This window comes from the organism of the source record quoted next, unplaced genomic scaffold (assembly GCF_019419815.1).
Source record: "Pyrus x bretschneideri cultivar Hongxiangsu unplaced genomic scaffold, Pyrus_bretschneideri_v1 Contig17, whole genome shotgun sequence".
NCBI lineage: Eukaryota > Viridiplantae > Streptophyta > Magnoliopsida > Rosales > Rosaceae > Pyrus > Pyrus x bretschneideri.
In genome coordinates, this window is record NW_025999468.1 from 6,414,909 (window position 1) to 6,435,461 (window position 20,553).

General features: G+C 35.9%; 2 protein-coding genes across 2 annotated transcripts; both read right to left on the reverse strand.

Annotated features, from left to right (window-relative positions):
• Positions 1 to 250: 250 nt before the first annotated feature.
• On the reverse strand, positions 251 to 7,864 carry LOC125476022 (uncharacterized protein PB18E9.04c-like). Its single transcript, XM_048581630.1, has 5 exons — positions 7,595 to 7,864; positions 2,906 to 3,015; positions 2,442 to 2,813; positions 1,214 to 2,036; positions 251 to 606 (listed from the first exon to the last, which is right to left on the reverse strand). Exons 1-5 carry the CDS (start codon positions 7,854 to 7,856, stop codon positions 518 to 520), a joined length of 1,656 nt encoding a protein of 551 aa, XP_048437587.1. The 5' UTR covers positions 7,857 to 7,864; the 3' UTR covers positions 251 to 517.
• A 1,729-nt stretch (positions 7,865 to 9,593) lies between these two features.
• Positions 9,594 to 14,087, reverse strand: LOC125476023. Its single transcript, XM_048581631.1, has 5 exons — positions 13,755 to 14,087; positions 12,177 to 12,286; positions 11,715 to 12,086; positions 10,707 to 11,295; positions 9,594 to 9,733 (listed from the first exon to the last, which is right to left on the reverse strand). The coding sequence occupies exons 1-5, from the start codon at positions 13,993 to 13,995 to the stop codon at positions 9,645 to 9,647; spliced, it is 1,401 nt and encodes a 466-aa protein (XP_048437588.1). The 5' UTR covers positions 13,996 to 14,087; the 3' UTR covers positions 9,594 to 9,644.
• Positions 14,088 to 20,553: the final 6,466 nt, after the last annotated feature.

Here is a 20,553-nt window from a genome sequence, read left to right on the forward strand (position 1 = left end):
AAGCGAATTACAGACAAGGTGATCGTGTCATGGATGATGAGGACGGACATGGAAGAAGATGTATTGCTTGTGCACTGGTTCTCACCTCTTATTCGATCAAAGCCTCAAAGTCAGCCGAGCTAGGGTTTAGGGTTTAGGGTTTTCAATTTATTTATATTTTGGTTTGTGACGGTCCGTCTCTGAACAGTTTACAATATAAGCCGCTTGCTCAGGACTCCAAGCATATAAATAATAGATACAAATTTTCAAGTATATACAATTGAATTGCATTAAATATTAAACAATTTATGAGAGACAATGTTCGTTAGCTTGGACTGGATTTAGTCCAAATCATACAAACTTAACTACTATGCACCTACATTCAAAATTTCCATATTTATCTTCTAATTTACATCATTATTTTTTTTTTCTTCAAACTTTTGTCGATATCGACATTTTATCGATACCTCGGTCGAAGCTTCCATGTTTTTGGATCTCCGACAATTTCCGCAACTACAGATATTTAAGACGACCTTAATCAACCGAACCAACAGAACAGATGAAAGATGAGGAGTCCTGAAAATTCCAACAACCAGATCTCCTTGTAGAAAGCTCCTGCTGATGAAGCTGCAAAAAGCACTCATCAGGTGACCAACTTACATATCAAAAGTTAAAAGTCCAAGAATTTTACACGCCAAGCATCGAATATCGCATACAAAAAATCATGTACACAAATTGAATAAAGATACGTCCATGGATGCATGATTCATCTAAACAAACGTTTGCTTTTTGTCTCGGTTGTCAAATGGTTATACCATTCTTAAGTTATAATAGCACAGAAGAGAGTTTCGTTGCTCTTTAAAACTCCATCTCCATATACATTTGTATTGAATGGATCAGGTCAGTGTTAAAGTTCCATTTCCGATTGAGATTCATAATCACAAAAAGTAGATTCACCAACCAAAACTCAAAACTGATTCTCGTGTCTCCGTTAAGGTTGCACCAAATTTTAAATTTTTATAGATTCAATCAAATAAGATCCAAGATCTGCTTAAAATTTGTGTTTCGTACAAAAGTTCATATACTCATAAATGTTTATGCTTATATGAGTTACCTATGTGCTTTGCACAGTTGAACATAAGATGTACTGTCAAATGAACTATTCCACTGAAAAGCCAATCAAATTTTAGAAGAAATAACCAGATTCAGAATTATTAACTGTTAAGTAACTTACTTGAGGAAGGTGATGGAGATATTGAGTCTTGTGGACTTCCCTTGTTTCCGGGACTGGAAGCATAGAACGTTATAGGTGCAGGTGGCACATGTGGGGACAATTGAGATGAGGGACTCAGAGAAGGCGAATAAGGGGAACCATTAGTAGCATAGGTTGGAGGAGCAATGGGGTTAGAACGAGAAGTTGGTGAGGAGATTGGAGGAATTCTAGAACCGTGATATGGACATGGAGGTGGATGTGCAGGTACCTTGGATGGTGCTGGTGGGAGATGATGAATCTCAGGTGAGGGTGCAGGGGCGAGAAGATGAATGCCAGGTGAGGGTGCAAAGGGGAGGTGATGAATGTCAGGGGAGGGTGCCGGGGGGAGAAGATGAATGTCTGGTAAGGGCGCTGGTGGGAGATGATGAATGTCAGGTGACAGTGCAGGTGGAAGATAATGACCGTGAGGTGACGGTTCTGGAGAGTGAACCGGTGAAGCAGGATATGGAGAAATTGATGACTCTGGAGATGGAGCTGGTGAAGAAGTAGGCTCTGGAGATGGAGCCGGTGAAGGAGTAGGCTCTGGAGATGGAGCTGGTGAAGGAGTTGGAGAGGTTGCAACGGGTGCACCCTTTGGATAAGAAGATAAACTGATACTTTTAACTTTACCAAAGACTGTGTTATTAAGACCCAGATTTTTTGCAGGGGAACCTTTGATTGTTTGAACCAACTGCTTCAATCTCTGTGGCAAAATGACCCCTACATCAGACACGAGAGATGCCTGAACCACAACTGGGGGCGCTTTAGTTGAACCTATTCCGTTTATAATTCGCAAAAATACATCCTGCAAAATGAGAAAAAAATTGCAGTTAATAAAAAAAATACAATGTAAAATCTGAGACCATCAACTAGTACTAGATTGCTCAATCTGATATTTTCGGACCTTAACAACTATGAAAATCCAGATGGACATTTAAATTTGGACTACACTCAATGGCAAATACACTATCCTATTTCCTTGATTGTTAATAAATTATGCTTCCTATTGCATAATTGAACAAGTCTTGCATAGACTCAAATATGGTAAGAAACTTGAATCCCAGAATTTTCGAAACTAAAATAACTGTCAATCCCACGTTCTAACCACATTTTACGAAATAGTGCTAAGCCAATGAACCTTATACATCAATAGCCCAAAAAGCCACGCCTAAAGAGAAATGTGCAAAAAGTTGCCAGAATAGTGTTATACCTCAGAAGGCCTCAGATGCAATCCAAACTTCAACTGCTCATTTAACTCAACAAAATTTTCCACTATGTCCGATATAGAATTATTGAGAGTAAAATTAAATAAAATCTGGGGTTTCTGCCAGATTGAAGCTGATTGCACAGGAATCACAGTAATTCCCCCGGGATATTTGAGAATCTCAAACATAGATGGCTGCCCAAAAATTGATGCTGTCAATGTAAGATTGGATTGCTTAAGGAATAGTTCAACTAAAGATGACCTCAGCACACTTAAGTACACTGGATCTATAGGAACATTTATTGGATCAGAAAGAGCACCGAACACTACATCTGTCAGATCAGATGCATCAAATTGGTGCATGGACAAGATAGCCACCTGTTGACAACAAGCAGACTTCAGTTTGTTGCTTCACTTTGTACGAAAAGCAATATGATACGGGCTACAATAGCAAAAGATTAAAACTGTACCTTTGTGCCTGGGACACCTATTTCTCCGTTGATATCATATTCTAATCTTCGGACATGTGGAACAAGGTCCGTAACTGGCCTTTCCAGTCTGAAGTATGCCTGAACTGTGGCTGGAAAAAGATAAATAGATATATAAGCTTTCACCTATTCATTTCGGTCATCACGAATTTATGCGACAGAAATTAGAAACCATAAAGTTCAATAATAAATTAACAACAAAAAGGTTAAAGCAATAACAATTAAAGAACAAGCATGTTACCTAATCAACAAAAATACTAACACAATTTAAAACCATTCGCTAGATTTCCAATTATCTTTCAACTTCTTAAATGCATTAAATGAATTTTGTTTTGGGCCTGTGAAAAGGTTGTTATTAGGTACATGATTATAGTATGGAACGTAACAATACAGTATTGATTATAGTAACGCAGCATTGGATAATTTAGGATATGATATAGTATGGAACGTACAAATGCATTACTTAAATCAGTTTGTCCTAGCTCAGCAGCAATTATCTCCAATAATACTAGCATTTGCCTACACACTCTGTGTATGAACACATTTTTTTAGAAAATGAGAAGGAGAGAGGGAGAGAGAAAAGAGAGAGAACGTGGGGGGAGTGGGAGGTTTTTATTTTTGGTTTTTTTTTTTTAATTTGAAATATTAGAGATATTTTAATATCACCTGTAGGTGAAGCTTCAATAAAAAACAGTAAAATTTGGACCTATGAAATTACATTATTGCCCATCATTTATTTTGTGTGATAGAAGACTAAGTTGTCTTTTCACCCTCTTTTGGTTGACAAAAAGGATTTCATTAATTAAAAAAGATTAGCAGGTTGGTGAACATGTATTATAGATCCTAAATTTGAACATTGTACTTTTTTTATGGAAACATATGTAAATCATATCTTCCCTTACTATAATCATGTACTATATCATCCAATCTTGCGTGTCCACTATCCAGCCTCTGCAGTCTGCACCAACCGTCATTAGGAGCCTCTTTGATTTTTGGAGTTTAAGGTAAGATTCAGTGAGTTTCAGGTTTGTATCCCAAGACCGAAAACATAGGGGTTTTCTTAGACATCTGAGGTGTCCAATTTGGAAGTTGAGAGAGTTCATTACACTTGGTGAAGTTTTTGTCCTTCCACTCAACATTACTCTCGAGAAAATCATATTTTAGTTATTTTTAAAAGAGATGTTGAGAAAAGACAAGGAGTACTTGGAGCTAACAGAAGACTAGGCCCAAAACCAACCGCAGTGGCGTTCTAGGATTCATACACCCACCCCCACTTAGTGGGATAAGGCTTTGTTGTCGTTGTTGTTGTTGTTAAAAGAGATATTAAATCATATATTTGAAGCATAACCTTGTGTTGATCCTATCGTATTTTAGTCATGGCAGGACATGTCTTATTTATTGGAATTGCATGACGCCTAACATGCTAATTTGCTAATTACTAATATATTTTATTTATATACTTATGCCAGTGCTAAAAGTTATATTATGTGCTTGATCTATATTTTATTTTATGTAATTGTTAGGAGGCGGCAAGTTCCATTGTGTGTGTTGAGCTTTACTTTTGGTTTTGCATTTGAGTTCAGTTGCTTTGCTTGGATTTCCTAACAAACCGCTCCTCGAATCATAGATTTGAAAAATGATGAGGATTATTCTTAAGATTATTATTATTATTAATATTGTGATTATGATATGTTTATTATGACTACTACTATTATTATTCCGATGTGAAATTAAATACTTATCAAAATGTAGTTATAAAAGTATACAAACAACAATAAACAAGCAGTCCACAAAAGATATGACAATAAAGTCTATCAGCCAGTTAGTTCAAGATTATGCAGCACGAACACGGTATAAAAGCACAACATGCTAAGACTCAGAAGCCACGGATCGCATTAATAATGAGAAGAGGTGTATCTCTGATTCAATTTTATATTATTCTACACTTCAGTCAAAATTACCTTAAAAACAACATTATAAACAAGATTCAAAGAGGCCAACCATGGTACCAACAAGGCAACAAGGCAATAAAACAGACTTAAGTCAAAATCACAGTTCTAGCTCCTATATTAATTTACACTTCATCCCACCTTATATTTTTGTTTTCTTGTCCTTTTTACTCTTAGACTGCTGACCCCACTTAGTGGGAAAAGGCTTTGTTGTTGTTGTCCTTTTTACTCGTAGACTGCTCAGAGTTCGTCTACCATAAATCTATTGACTTAAATATGAGACTGAGCATACAGTGATATACAAGGATATCACGACTCCCAAAGCCATAGCTACTAAGTTACTAACGTGGGCATGTCATCGACTGCATCTGTACATCTTGATTAGAAAATATGCACCCTCTTTGTAGATTATAAACACAAGACTAAGCTCATTGGGACAACTCTAAAACTAAAGCTTCTTTCAAAAAAAAAGAAAAGAAAAAAAAGACGTGCCTATGGTAGTGCACGGATCAGAAATTAAAAGGAGATAATAAAAACAGGTAATCCAAAGTCAAAGAATTGATGTCAAATGCATTTGTTTGGGTCAAATGTTATCAAGAGTCTTTTTATTTGGGTCTTAGGAAAATACAATGTCCTTATCCTAACAAATTTGGCCTAAGTTCTATGGAACTTTAAAGTCCTTCATCCAAACACACCCTAACTGTTCTAGGAATCTCCTTTTATTAATGAGTATACTAATATTTCTAAAAGTTCTATGAGTCCTATAGGACTTTAATGTGTCTTTCTATTTCTTGTAGTCATTGAATGTTCTATTTGAAGCCTATATCATTTCCTATTTTGAAGGTATAAATCCATTTCCTTTCTTACTTGTGAGGAAAAAAAAAAGTTAATTTTCTTGAGTCCTTGACTGTCTAACATTTATTATTGTCAGTTCTTTCTACGAACCAACACCAGAGAAAACGTATCAGAATAAAATAGACCACTACCTTTGTAAATCCACAATGTTCATAAACTGCTATTTCCACTAAAGGTAAACAGGTGGTTCGACTACATGACAGCAGATTACATGGTGAAACATCCAATTATCAGACGATTTGCACTTCTGCAGTCGACTACAGAATCCTCATCATTGTCAATGCACAGTAAAGAACATATAGCTCTTGATATCAAGCAGAATAGTAGTATGGACATGGCAGGATATTAGAGTACTTCCAACCATATAGTAGTACAATCCACCGCATTCAGAAAAGAGAGCATTTTGGGGAGTATGAAATTTATATGGGTGTTGATGTCTAAATAGATCCATCGAAGGTAAGCGTCATAAGTGCTCCTAAATTCACCTAATTCAAGGGGAACACTCTGTATTTAGCAAATGTGAACATGATATTCCTTTTTCATGATTTACCCAGATGCAGACACATCTAACGTTTATAAAGATAATGTATAGGAAATTAGAACACACTGCAGAAGAGTGCGAGCACGAGCACAAGATTACCATACATCATGAATCCGTGATAGGACCAATCTCTTTCCCACCCATCCTAAATTGAAAGTGAACTTCATTCCATATCCGCAAAACACCATGAAAACATAACTACTTAATCAGGAAGTGAAATCAAAATGATCAAGACTCGACAACTCACTCTAGTTACTCAATTCAATCCATACCTCGTATGCTTATGTGAGAATAATAGTACAGAAATAAAAACGTTGACCGTTCATTAATTTGGGCAACAACATGTTCCGGACAAACAGCATTAACAAAAGTTCCTCCCCTATTTACTATTGGAATGTTATGATTAGCACTTAGTTGTTATATTACATATAGGACTTTTCTCAATGTACTAGCTAGCCACATGAGAAACACGAGGTATAATTCCCAATGAGTTTAACTATCCTCAATTATGCTTTTATATGCTAATCCTGTAGATTGTAATTCAGTTCACCATTTATTCCGATATTATATATATGTTTATTCTGTTTTAGCTAAAGATCTTATACATTTTTTTGCACATTCTCTTTACTTCCGGAATGCAAGAATATTGAATCCTCTTAATAGTTAGTCAGCCGGCTGTATACTGTATGCTAACATTAAATTCACATTGACAATCGTTTCGTGAAACTTGTATACGCCAGACAGTATATGTTGGAAGCACAAGTTATAAAAAGAATGTTTCTTAACTTTCTTTAATTAAGATGTGAAAATCTTTAAACTTGCTATCCCCCACCACATATGTAAGTAGTCAAGTACTAAACTTTTGGTTGGAATTAAACGAAATTGTTATCAGACGAGAGGCATTTTCGATGCAAGGGTTGGATATAGTCTATAAAAAAGGTGCATTGCCCATATCCTATAAATAGCCAGGTGAGTCAAGAGAAACATTGCAAGCACTGAATTATACAACACAGAGAAATCCCACTTGCCCCTTTCCAAAAATAATCACAAAACCCCAATTTTTATCTGAAAAAGCACAAAAATCCCTAATTACTAGTTAAATCCATTTGAATTTGGATAGCTGAAACTACCAAACATCTACACAAAACCCATTTGCTTCAAACCTCCAGAAACCCCAAATGTGTACACTAAACCCAAATATTACCACATACCAATTTGCTCAAAACATCAGCAATACCTAATTAATTCAAAAAAATGAATAATCAAATTGAAGTGAAGCAAAAAAACACAGTAGAGAGAGCAAGAGAGAGGGGAATGTGGACATACCACTGAGCTTAATTTCCTCTTTGGCATCAAACTGGGAGTTATTTGCATAGTAATGTGGGATCCAGAAGATCCCAGAGAGTAAAATTGAGAAGCTGAGGATCAAAACGGCGACGCATCGGAAGCTCAGCTCTTTGCCGATTTTCCTGAATACCACCGAACACCGCGGACAGATGAGTCCCGAAGAATTCTGAGCCTCCTGAGTCTGCCGCTGCCGTTGCTGCTGCTGCTGCTGCTCCTGCAGATTTGCTTCACTCTTCCCCATTCGAAGAGCATCTGGGATTTCCCCTCTTTCTCTCTCTAAAGAGTACAAAAACGACAGGAGAGAGGAAGAAGAAGAAGAAGATGATGAAGAAGATGTGAGAGACTAGTGTTCATGGTGGGTATTGTTGCCCTGTTTAAACCATTTACAAGGACAAACTACTATCTTTTACTCTCTCTCTCTCCCTCCCTCTCCTCGTTTTTTACTCTCTCTCTCTCTCTCTCTCATCTATACACTGTCACTCGCTAATCACGTACATTACGACTTCGTAGTCACTGTCCATGTCTTCAGAGTTCTCAGACCAAGAACAAAAATAATGACATGTAAGTTTTAACGGTAAACGTATCTTATAATCTAAATCCTTCATTTTCTTTATGATATAAAAATTACTTTAAAAAAAATTACATTAATTTGAAGAAGGGAATGATTTTCATTAGTACGTGTCCAGCAAATCAAAATTTATGATAAGAAGTAATATCTTCATCGTAATCGGTATCCAAATGAAATGATTTTTTTATTTTTTGGAAATGACCTATAGATGATGTTAAAAGTAATAATGGTGTTTGAATAGTGAAATGATGTAACATCAATATGTAAAAAAGAATTACTTCTTAATATTAAGCAATGTTCTTGTTTAGTTTTTTTTTTTTTTTTTTTTTTTTTGGCTTTTTAGCTAGAATGGTCATTGTGATTGTCCATTGACCACGTCAATCATTTTAATCATTCTGTAAAAAATCTCTGTTAAATTGTTAAATTGAAGAAACCACCAATTCAAGGGGAGATGTTGATTTGACAAAAATGCTCTCAATAGAGATTTCTCATAGAATAACCAAAATGATTGACAGTGAACAATCTCATGAACCACTTCTATCGACCTTAAATTTCAGAGACAAAAGTAAGAATTATATCAACCTCAAGGACTATTCTGGATAAAAAGTCTATTTTTTTTAAGAGACTTGCAAAAAAGGGATTTGATAGATTCACATAAAGAGTTGTAATGTACCTAAGAACAAACAAGAAATTGAAAGATGAATGACCCGTTTAGAACTGCTCACGTACGAAGCACTTCTTTTCAAAACGTCCACATAACTTTAGCAAAAAAAGCACTTTCTTCACACCATAGCCTACTATTTCCTCAAGATTGTCAATTGGCCTCTTGCCAAAGTCCAAAAGTGGCCTTGGTGCCAAATTAGGATTTGTTACCAACACCATCAAAGAAAAAAAACAAAGAATAAAACCTAACATGGTTGATTAGTGCGGAGATTAATTGGCCCTTTAAAAGTCCCCTTTGGGGTTAAAAACAAAAGACACCAAGAAAAAGGGGGCACCTCCTCAATGATTCACTGTGTTTTTTCTCTCTTTTTATGTAAAGAAACAAGTATACGGTATACAATTTCTTCTTTCTGTAACGATTTTTTCTTTGCCCGGCGTTGCAGATGCTCGAAAAAGCGCCTGCATATATTACAATTGATTCAATAAAAAGATAGGGTTCATTTTTGAAACTTCTGCAAGCTAGGGTGTGCTTCAACTGGTCACACTATCTCTAGGAGGCTTCCCTTCGGAAAGAACATCCCGTCATCGCGACCTCACAAATGCAGAAGGGAGATGAGAGGCCTGCCACCTCTTGGCTTTGACCTGCAATCTTCTCCTAATTCACTTGTATATGTGTTGCATAAGGAACATGTGTCTCTGAAACTTTTCACATTGGCACTCTACCATTACCGCTGAAAACAAAACTAAACCATTGGGATGCGGCGTACGCCTTGCAAATTTTCTTAAAGGGAAGAACGATCACCGTGACCAGCAAACGATAAGAAAGATGAAGACTCCTGAAAGTTGCAATAACCGGATGTCCTTGTACAAAGGTCCTACCGCTAAAGCTGCAGCACAAAACACTTATTGTGTCATTAAATTGGATATCAGAAGTAAATATCAAATAGTTTGGCATGTCAAGCAAGGGAAACAGTAAACGAAATCGTGTAGTCACTTCAGAAAATGATAATGTCAATGGATGCACCTAACAAATGCAACATGTCAAGCAAGGGAAGTAGTAAACGAAATAATGTCAATGGATGCACCTAACAAATGCCTATAGTTCTCTAAGCTAACGGCATAGTGAAGAATATCCATGCCTTTCAAAATCTGCCACATGTACATTTGGCTTTCTGTCAATCGGGTCAGTCTTAAAATTCCATTGCCGATTGAGATTCATAACCATACAAAATTGATCCACTAATTCAATCTCAAACTTGATTCTCAAATTCCATTAAGGTTGCACCAAAGTCAGCTTGTAATGAATTCAATCCAACAATATCCAAAATCTGCTAAAAAAATATTCTTTTGTATACGAAATTCAAATCATTACAAATGTACGTACATGTATCAATCACCTATGTATTTTGTACATTTGAACCAGATTCAGATTCAATCAAAACCTGAGTAATCCCCACTTCAAAAATTAAGCCACAACATTTTTTTGGTCTATAAGTTTAACTTCTCGTAACATGCATTAGTAAAGCAAGTGAACTCTACTCTTACTCAAAAACCATGGCACCTGAAGTTGCAAAACTGACTGCTAACTGACTGCTAACGCTTCTTTTACAGAAAGACCTATTTCTATTAGGAAAAACCAATTTTAATAAATGACAAAATCATCGAAAATAGGCACTTAATTTCTAATTATAAGAGCACAGAATCATAAATTCCCATCCACCTGAACTCTGAGCCAGAATTCTATACCATTATAACACTTGAAAGACCATACACAAGAAACAACATAATATGTTAAATCAAAGACCATATATGCTACATCACAAGCAGGAGAGAAAAAAAAAAACGTATTTTGTAACTTACACGACAGGGATGGGCCAGGTGATGGAGACATCAAGTCTTGTGCAATTCCCTTGTCTTCTGGACTGGGAGCATAAGACACTACAGGAGCAGGTGAAACATGTGGGGACAGTTGAGATGAAGGTGGTGAGGAGGATGGCGGAATTCTAGGAGGATATGTAGGAGGAACAGTAGGGTAAGAGCGAGAAGTTGGTGAGGAGGATGGAGGAATTCTAGAACCTTGGTGGGGACATGGATGAGGATGTGCAGGTGCTGATGAGAGATGATGAATGTCAGGTGAGGGTGCTGGAGCGTAAACTGGAGAAGCAGGATATGGAGAAATTGATGGCTCTGAAGTTGGAGCTGGAGAAACAGTTGGAGGGGTTGCAGAGAGTGTACCTTTCAGATAAGAAGATAAACTGATACTTTTAACTTTACCAAACACTGAGTTATCCAGGCCAAGATTTTTTGTGGGAGAACCCGTGATTATTTGAGCCAACTGCCTTAATCTCTGGGGCCCAAAGCCTCCAAACTCAGACATTAGGGAAGCTTGAACTACAACTGGGGCTGCTGTTGTTGAACCCATGGTGTTTGTTATTTGCAAATATACATTCTGCATGAACAAAAAAAATGCAGAGTTATTTATCACTGAAATAAGACACATGTCTGAGAGCATCAACCAGTATTAGTATATTCATTATCCTTTCAAAACTTCTAGAAGAAAATTCAGCACTCTTTGCGGCTACCCTTTTGTTGCCTTTGTTACCGCTATTGTTAAATATTATGCCTTCCATTGCATAACGAAGACAATTCTTGCACAAACTCATATATGGTAGGAAACTTGGATCTATAATAAAGTTTCAAATGGTAAAGATGTTCCTAGCATGTTAGAATATAAAACAAATTAACTTGTTGTAACAACTTAGGTTTCGGAAATAGTGGTGAACCAACAACCTTAATACATCAGAATCCCAAAATTTTATGCCTAAAGAGAAGTGTGCAAAAAGTCACTAGAGTAGGTAGGTGTTATACCTCATAAGGCCTCAGATACAATCCAAACTTCAACTGCTCCTTTAACTCGCCAAAATTTTCCACTATATCATCTATACAATTATTGAGAGTAAAATTAAATAAAATCTCGGGTAGCTGCCAGATTGAAGCAGGTTGACCAGGAATCACAGTGATTCCCCCCGGATACTTCAGAATCTCCAATGTAGATGGCTGCCCGAAAATTGATGTTGTCAGTGTAAGATTGGATTGCTTAAGGAAAAGCTCAACTAAGGATGACCTCAGCACACTTAAGGACACAGGAAATATTGGAACATTTATTGGATCAGAAAGAAAACCAAACACCACATCAGTCCAATTATGTGCAGGAAATTGGTGCATAGACAAGATAGCCACCTGTTGACAATAAGCAGACTTCAGTTTGATGCTTCACTTTGTATGAAAGCAACATGATACGCCTATAATGGTAAAAGATTGAAATTGTACCTTTGTACCTGGGACACCAATTTCCCCATTGATATCATATTCTAATCTTCCAATGTGTGGAACAAGGTCCATAACTGGCTTTTCCAGTCTGAAGTATGCCTGAACTGTGGCTGGAAAAAGATAATGAGACATATAAGCATTCGCCTATTATTCTGGTTAAAGTTCAACGAAAATAAAAATAGTTAAAGCAACAAAGAACAAGCATGTTAGCTACTCAACAAGAAAAATAACGGATATTACATCTATTTCTCAAATTGTCCAATTAATCTTCTAACTTCTTAATTGTATTAAATGATCACACTGGGTCATCTTAGCTCAGCAGCAATTATCACCTACAATTCTATTAAATTGCTACAAAATAACAATAAACACATTATATATCCAAATTGATACAATTCCATTGCAATACAGTAATATTCCACTCAATGCCACTATAAACACACACTATATGGTCCACTCTTGCCTTTGTATAGCATGTCTGTCTAAACTCTTTAACTCGACTGCATCTAGCAGTCATTAAGAGCCTAGGGAGTTCCTTAAGGCAAAATTCAGGGAGTTTGTTCGTATCACAAATAAAAAGACAATAGCAGTTAGCGTAGACCTCCTAGTTGCCCAATTTGGAAGTTGAGATGGTTCATTGTACTTGGTGGAGTTTTTGTCAATCCATAGAACATTTATTATCGATAAAATCATATTTTAACTAGCCAATTGCCACACACTCACATGCACACCGATGGGCCTTTAATTTTTTGTAATTGAGACATCCAATTTCAGACAATTTCCATATCGGTGGTAAACTTCAGAAGCCTGGTTCCTCATAAATGTATACTAAAGAGAACATAGCCATTGATATATAATTAGAAAAAGAAATTCCGACTAAGGCAAGACATTACGGTCACTTCCAATTCTAACTCACTCTTGTTCCAACCATATGGTAGTACAATCAACTTCCACTAAAACGAAAGCATTTCTGGAAATATGAAATGCATTTAGGTCTTAATGTCTAACTAGATGCGTTAAAGCTAAGCATCATAAACACTCCTAAATTCAAGTAGATCAAAGGGAAAGCTCTGTATTTAGAAAATCTTCACATGATATTCGTCTTTCCATGATTACCAGAAATCATGATAGACCACTCTCTTTTCCGTCCACATCCTAACTTTAAGGTGATTTACCGCCTCACCAAAACACCAGAAATGCTTAAAACCAAAGACCTGAATTATACAGTACAATGAAATACCAGTTTCCCCACCCTAAACTAATCATGAACCCCCATTTATGTGAAAAGCTCCAAAAAAATCCCCCTATTACTCGGTAAGCAACGACCACGCCATTATCACATTAACGCGAAGATGACCTGAAACTACCAAATATCTACACAACAAGGTCATTTACCAGAACCCCATTTGCCCAAAACATCCAGAGATCCCCAATCATACAGTAAAGATAAATACTACCCATTTGCTCAAAACATCAGAAAAATCAAAATATGAGGCAAATAATTCATAAAAGGCAGAATAATCAAGTGAACCAAATAGATTTACATTAGAGAGAGAGAGAGAGGAGTAGTGAACATACCACTGAGCTTAATTGCCTGTGTGGCATCAAACCCCGAGTTGGTAGCGCGGTGAGGAAGGATCCAGAAGATCCCAGAGAGAAAAACCGATAAACTGAGAACTAAAACGAAGACGCATCTAAAGCTCAAGCCCTTGGCGATTCGGTTGAAAACCATCGAACATCCAGGATAGATGAGTCCCGAAGCACTCTGACCCTCATGACTCGGCTGCTGCTGGTCCAGATTTGCTTCACCCTTCCCCATTTGAAGGGCATCTGGGAATTTCCCTCTCTTTCACTCTCTTTCTTTCAGTCTAAAGAGAACACAATCGATCCAAGGAAGCAGAAGAAGAAGGTGGAAGATGTGAGGGACAAATGTTCATGGTGGGCATCGCCCTGTTTCAACCCTCTTTCCTTTTCTTTTTACTCTCTCTCTCTCTCTCTCTCTCTCTCTCTCTCTCAAGTTTAAACCACACACTCTGTCACTTCACAAGTCACACAATAGTCTATTCTTATTGCTTCTTATATTATTTTATTTTTTTACAAAGAATATTATTATTTTCAAATATATTCTACTAAGTATACATTGGTTGAAACGGATTATATTAGTTTCAGGAACTAGATGGACTTGGTAAAACATTTAGTGCATGTCGGTCTAAGAAACAAAATAATAATAAATAATTAAAAAAACCCATTGTATATAACAAAATATTATGATTGACTCGTTGCGGAACTTCACTCAAATTTCTCATTCTTACTATAAATATATTATTACATTTAAAAATAAATTTTACAATAAACTAAAGAAAAATAGAGAGTTTAAACTTAAAGCACAATAAGATTGAAGAAGAAAGTTTTGAACATGGTACAATCAACTTGTCTTTCTTATATTATATTATTGTTATGTTTAGGCTACCGAACGTTGAGAAGAAGCAAAGATGAAAAGAAAGTGGGAGAGCATAAAGATTAAAAAGAGATGACGGTATTGATGGATAATATTTTATAAAAGTTAGAAGAAAAGAAGAATGCTCCATCCATCACGAAGTGAATTTGAAATGTTGATATGATCCATATTGAAAGGGACTTTCATTAGTAACACTAATTTATTATTATGATGAGAATACTTTTGTTCTCGCTCTTAAACAATGGTGATGATCACTATTATATTTATTACCTTCAATTTTGAAATTTAGGTAGTGAAATTTAAACTCGTTAAATGGTAATATGTATGATGGTGAGCATTACCAAGTGTAATAATACAATTGGTATGCTCGGAACGTGGTTGGGAATACCAAACCTGAAAGAAAAAAAAAACTCAACCAGATGTATCATGACATATCGGGTCATATTCCCAGCACACTAAAAATTTATCGTGCTTGAAGATGGTGAACAAACATGCACCCTTATTATTTTTATAGGGGCAGATACGTAGCACCACTTTTTTACATAACTTTTGATACAAGTTTTTTTAGACCCACTTCGTAATGTATTTCAACGATCCGAACCGTCTGTCTTTTAAATCTTCCCTCAAAGGTCGTGTCTATAAAAAATCGCTCAAATCTAAAATCATATAACTGTTGGATTAGAACTTTAGAGTTTGTGAAACTGTATTCATACATTTAGTTACTACAAATGAATGTCTTATTGGTTTGAGATTTGACTTTACGAAGTGAGCCCCATAAAAACTTGCGCAAAAAATTGTGTAAAAAAAATGATATCACAGATCCGTCACCTATTACTATTATTTTAAATTTTGGGTTAATTTCATATGCCATATATTTTACCATTTAATTATTTATTGTTTTAATTTCATTCAATTAAGTGATGAGGACGCAAGGAAGATCACCCACTCACATCGACCAGTTATTTATGCACAATTTGTATGATGGAGGGAGCTCATCATGAGCATATAAAAAGGGCTAGTGATGTAGAATGGGATTGGACAACGGCTTCCTACTTTTCTACCATCTTACTTGCTAGGCAAGCCTTTTGCCATAATGTTTTGGCTAATTACATTTCGCAAGATAGTTTGAATCTTCATTAAATTGATGACGTGGTGAATATGAAATCCGTAACTAGGTTGACATAAAAGTTGTATTACTACAAAGCCCAAAAAACTCATCAATGAAATGGATAATTAGACGTTTAAATATAATTGATATATTTTTTTAATTTTAGGTGGCAATGTCAAAAAATTGAAACATCACGGCCCAATTTAGAAATCACCTCAAACCTTGAGAGCGTAAAATGTAGTTAGCCCTATTTTCATTAGCATCACAAATGTATAATGTATGTTTCAAATTTGCCTCAACTAAGTGGCGATCGACTAATATGGATGACGATTTAACGAGGGGTGCAAGTTAGAATAGTGTTTCTGATTTTGACAATAATTTTTTTTTAATCCGAACTCAAAAATTCTAAATTCAAATATTTTCCGACAAATTGGGATAGAAATTGGAATGCACTTAAGGATGTCAATAATTCTAAATTTCTTATTCGAATTTTTCTCAAGTGTTCTGAACTTATTCATACCAAAAAGTTGTGCAATATTTTGAATAATTTTATAGTTAATTACTCAATGTATGCATTTTGTAGGCAAGTTTTATATTTTATTGCTAGTTTTGGATACCTTTTGTTCCTTGTTTTTAGACTAAACGTACATTTATGGGGTATATTGTATATGTAGTTTGATGGACTTTCCTTGACTCTCAAATCTAAGTGTATTCAATATAGACTTTAAGGAGTAAAAAAAATTCACTCTATATTGAATAATGACTTTTTATGACTTCTAAAAAGGTTACAAGAATCTTGTGGTATTCAGTTACGACTTTTTGTGAGTCTACAAAATTAGGAGAATTCACGAATTTATTTATTTTAGAGGATTTTAAAACAATAGCTTGGATGCATCGAAGATCGCACATTATATGCACAAAAAAAAAATAGTGGATGGAATGGGTCCATGGTGTTGAACCTCGATATTAGTAAAGCACATGATCAAATTGAATTGAGTTTTTTAGAGCAAATTATGAAAAGGATGGGTCACCATTTGTAAGGGTGCACCAAGTGTAAACCATTTTTTGTTCGCAGATGATAGTTTTATTTTCGTTTAAAGTTCACTCCAAGAATGTCAAAGGATCAAGGCGTTGCTTAAGATTTATGAAAATGCTTCGGAGCAAGCAAAATGAAAAGAGTTGCGTAGCGTTTAATGGAAATCTCACAGAGATTAATGGGCAGCTACTTGTTGATTGTTTAGGTGTGTCTCGAGTTGCATACCATGACCGTTATTTGGGTTTACTGGTTTTCATGGGGAAAGCAAAGAAGGCTACATTCACTTACATAAAGGATTGCCTATGGAATAAATCGAATGGATGGCGGGGCAACTTGTTGAATAGTGCGGGCAAGGAGTTGTTGATTGAGACAGTGGCACAAACAATACCACTATACACTATGCAGACTTTTCTTTTGCCTAAAACATTTTGTAATGATTTGAACCAAATGGTTGCCTAATTTTGGTGGGGCCGAAACCAGGGGAGGCGAAAGATTCATTGGATAAGTTGGCAAAAATTATGTAAAACGAAAAGTGAGGGAGGTTGGGGGTTCAAGATTTGTATGCTTTTAATTTGGCGTTATTGGCAAAGCAAGGATGGAGACTACTTCAACAGCCGGGTTCACTAGTGGCTCAGTTATTCAGAGCCAAGTACTACCCGAAGACGGATTTCATGAGCGCCCCTGTGAAAACAAACGCATCTTTTTGCTGGAAGAGCATTGCGGAGGCTCGGAAGGTTATGCGAAAGGGGGGCATATGGCGTGTGGGGAACGGCAGTAGTATAAATGTGTGGGGGGATAGTTGGCTCCCGAGAAAGTATTTCTTGAGATATGGCTCTCTTATGTGATATCTTTTGAGAGGAGGAAGTCCACTTAATTTGTAGCATCCCATTTAGTTCTCTTAAACCACCGGATGTGCTCATTTGGCATGCGGAAAAGAATGGTAAGTTCTCCACCAAGAGTGCGTATCATCTGGCACGTTCGTGTGGAGAGGAGAGTGCACGAGTTGCGAGCGTGTGCGCCAGGAAAAATAAAAATCTGTGTATGGAGGAGCTGTATGAATGCAATGCCCACGAAAGACAACCTGGTTAGGAGAAAAATCATTCAAGATGCCTCTTGTGGTTTGTGCAGCGGTAGAGTAGAAACGATTGAGCATGTGTTGCGGGATTGCACAATGGCGGCAAGCATTTGGTTCTCTAGTCCGTTGAGCTTTCGAGTTCACGAAGCCAGAAATATTGCATGGGTGGATTGGATTGCAAGTTTGGCACCATCTTTGGCACGAGACAGTTTCGATCTCGTGCTAATGTCGATATGGCATATCTGGAAGGAACGGAACGCGTTAGTGTGGCAAGGCTCGACAAGGCACCCACTGGACATCAATTATAATGCTCAAGCTTGGTTGGCAGAATATTAAAAAAAAAAAAAAAATTAATGAAAATCACTTGAAAACTTTGAGTTTTAACGATAAGGACAAAATAAAGTGTAAAGTGAATAGTTCCAAGATTAATTTTTTAATGTAAAAATGCAGTTTTTTGTTAAAATAGTACCAGAAACTTTTTGTTAAAGTTTCTTATAAAAAATAGCTTGGGCAACAAATGAAAAGCAGCAGACAAAAGAGGTTGTAGAAAAATGGAAGAAACCATAATTGGGTTGGATCAAATGTAATTTTGACGGGGCATGGAAGGATAAGAGAGGCAAACAAGGTTGCTCAAAGATTGGCGCAATGGGGTCTTAACTTCCATCACAAACGAATTTGATTTGAGGAACATTCAGTTATAATTTTGGACTTCCTAAAATAGGATAATTAACTATATAATTTTATTGGTGCGAGACGCTCTTTTTCTCTTCAACCAGGTTGAAATTCCCGACAAGATTTTTATTGAGGTCCATTAAATATGCGCCCTATCCTACTATCTTGTACGTATTCTATAGCAATTTGAATGAATATCGTACTTTTTCTCAAAAGAAAAAAAGTTCATGGATTTTAAAGGACTTTGAATACTTTTTTATGGTAAGTTTTTTTACATAGCAAGTCAGACCTCTTCTCTTTTAAGATGTTGATGGATTTTATTTTTCTCAATTCTCAAATAATATATTTCGCCACCTTTCATAATGTAATGATATCATTATCACCATTTTCACCACCATGTCGCCACCACCACCTCACCATGACCATCTCAATCCTCAATCCCTGCTGCCACCACTGTCACCATTGCCGCCACAACCATCATCATTGCCGCCACAACCGTCATTGTCATGGCCCATGAGCTCATCGCCACCTCTACTATGACAACCACCGCCACCCTCACCCTCATCTCTCTCTATGAAATATTTTCAGTCTCTAAAAAAAAATAAAATATATATATATATATATATATATAACATCAAAATTCTAAGCGGCATTCCTTTCCCCCCTCTCTCTATCAATTTTGGCCCACAACACTAATTTAAAAAATAAAAAGTCAGGGATCCCCACCATCTTTGCAAGTAAATCAGCAATTTGTCGGCACATAATATTAAAAGCCTAAAAAAAAAGAAATTTTAACGAAAAGTTCACAGTACTGATCACTTTAACGAAATATTATATTTTTACACTAAAAAGTCAATCTTGGTATTATATACTTTACCTTTTATTTTGTCATTATCATTAAAACTCAAAGTTTTCAAACTATTTTCATTAGTTTTCCTATAAAAAAAACCGGTGTTTAGTGCTCAAAATCGCCTAAAAAAGCTTTGCTCTCCCACTAATAATCTCCCTAATCAACTTTTATTTTAATTAATTGGATCTCCTAATCAACTTAAAAGCAGAGTTTTGGGCAGGAAGAAGGAACACATGGTGGACCAGCGACCGAGTTTTCCTTGTCACGTGCAAATTTGTGGGAAAGGGATCCTCGTTGGATCCTCTTTGTGGGGATTCGAATAATCAATCAATCACGTCTGTTCATTGTATATTATATGATCAGAAATCATTTTAAATTTTAAATTGAATATGAATAGTATTTAACAAAAATTGACCGCACGATATACGATAAACGGACATGATTGATTGATTTTCCGAATCCCTACAAAAAGAATCCTTTTCCCAATTTGTACATATATGCACCATTCGCGAGGTGCCAAAAGTTGAAAATGTAACATGTTTGAACGGTCGAAAATTCAAAATTTTGAAACAAGCGGGCCACTTTTGCACTTCGATACGCATTGAAGGGTTCAATTTAATTTTTTTGTAGATTTTACTTTGATATCATGTTTTTACCAATTAAAAAGAACAGATAAGGAAAAAGACCCAACATTAATGGAAATAAATGTGGTCTTATTTGATCAAATAATTTTTTTTTTTTAATAACTACTAATGGCTTTTCTACATTTAAGAAAAAGAAGAAATACTCTTTTGATTCGTTTTTTGACAATGCGATATTTTATTTGGCACATTTGTTGATTTGTCCTCCGATCTGTCTAGAGATGTCAATTTTCTCTTGAACTTTAATTTTAAATTTTTAGTTAATTATCTTTTGAATTTTTATAATTAGCTAATTTCCTTATTAAACTTTAAATTTAATCGATTAACCTTTGGAACTTTTATAATAGCTAATTTTCCCTTGATGCTAGATTTTAAAATGTTTATCCAATTTTTTCTCCATCTTGATCATGCGGACAACACATGACAAATGCATGAGGCAAAAAGAATAGAAATTGGATAGGGAAAATAGGATGAAATGTTTTAAAATCTAACGCTAGGGGAGAAATTGGTTATTATAAAAATTCAGGGGTAAATTAG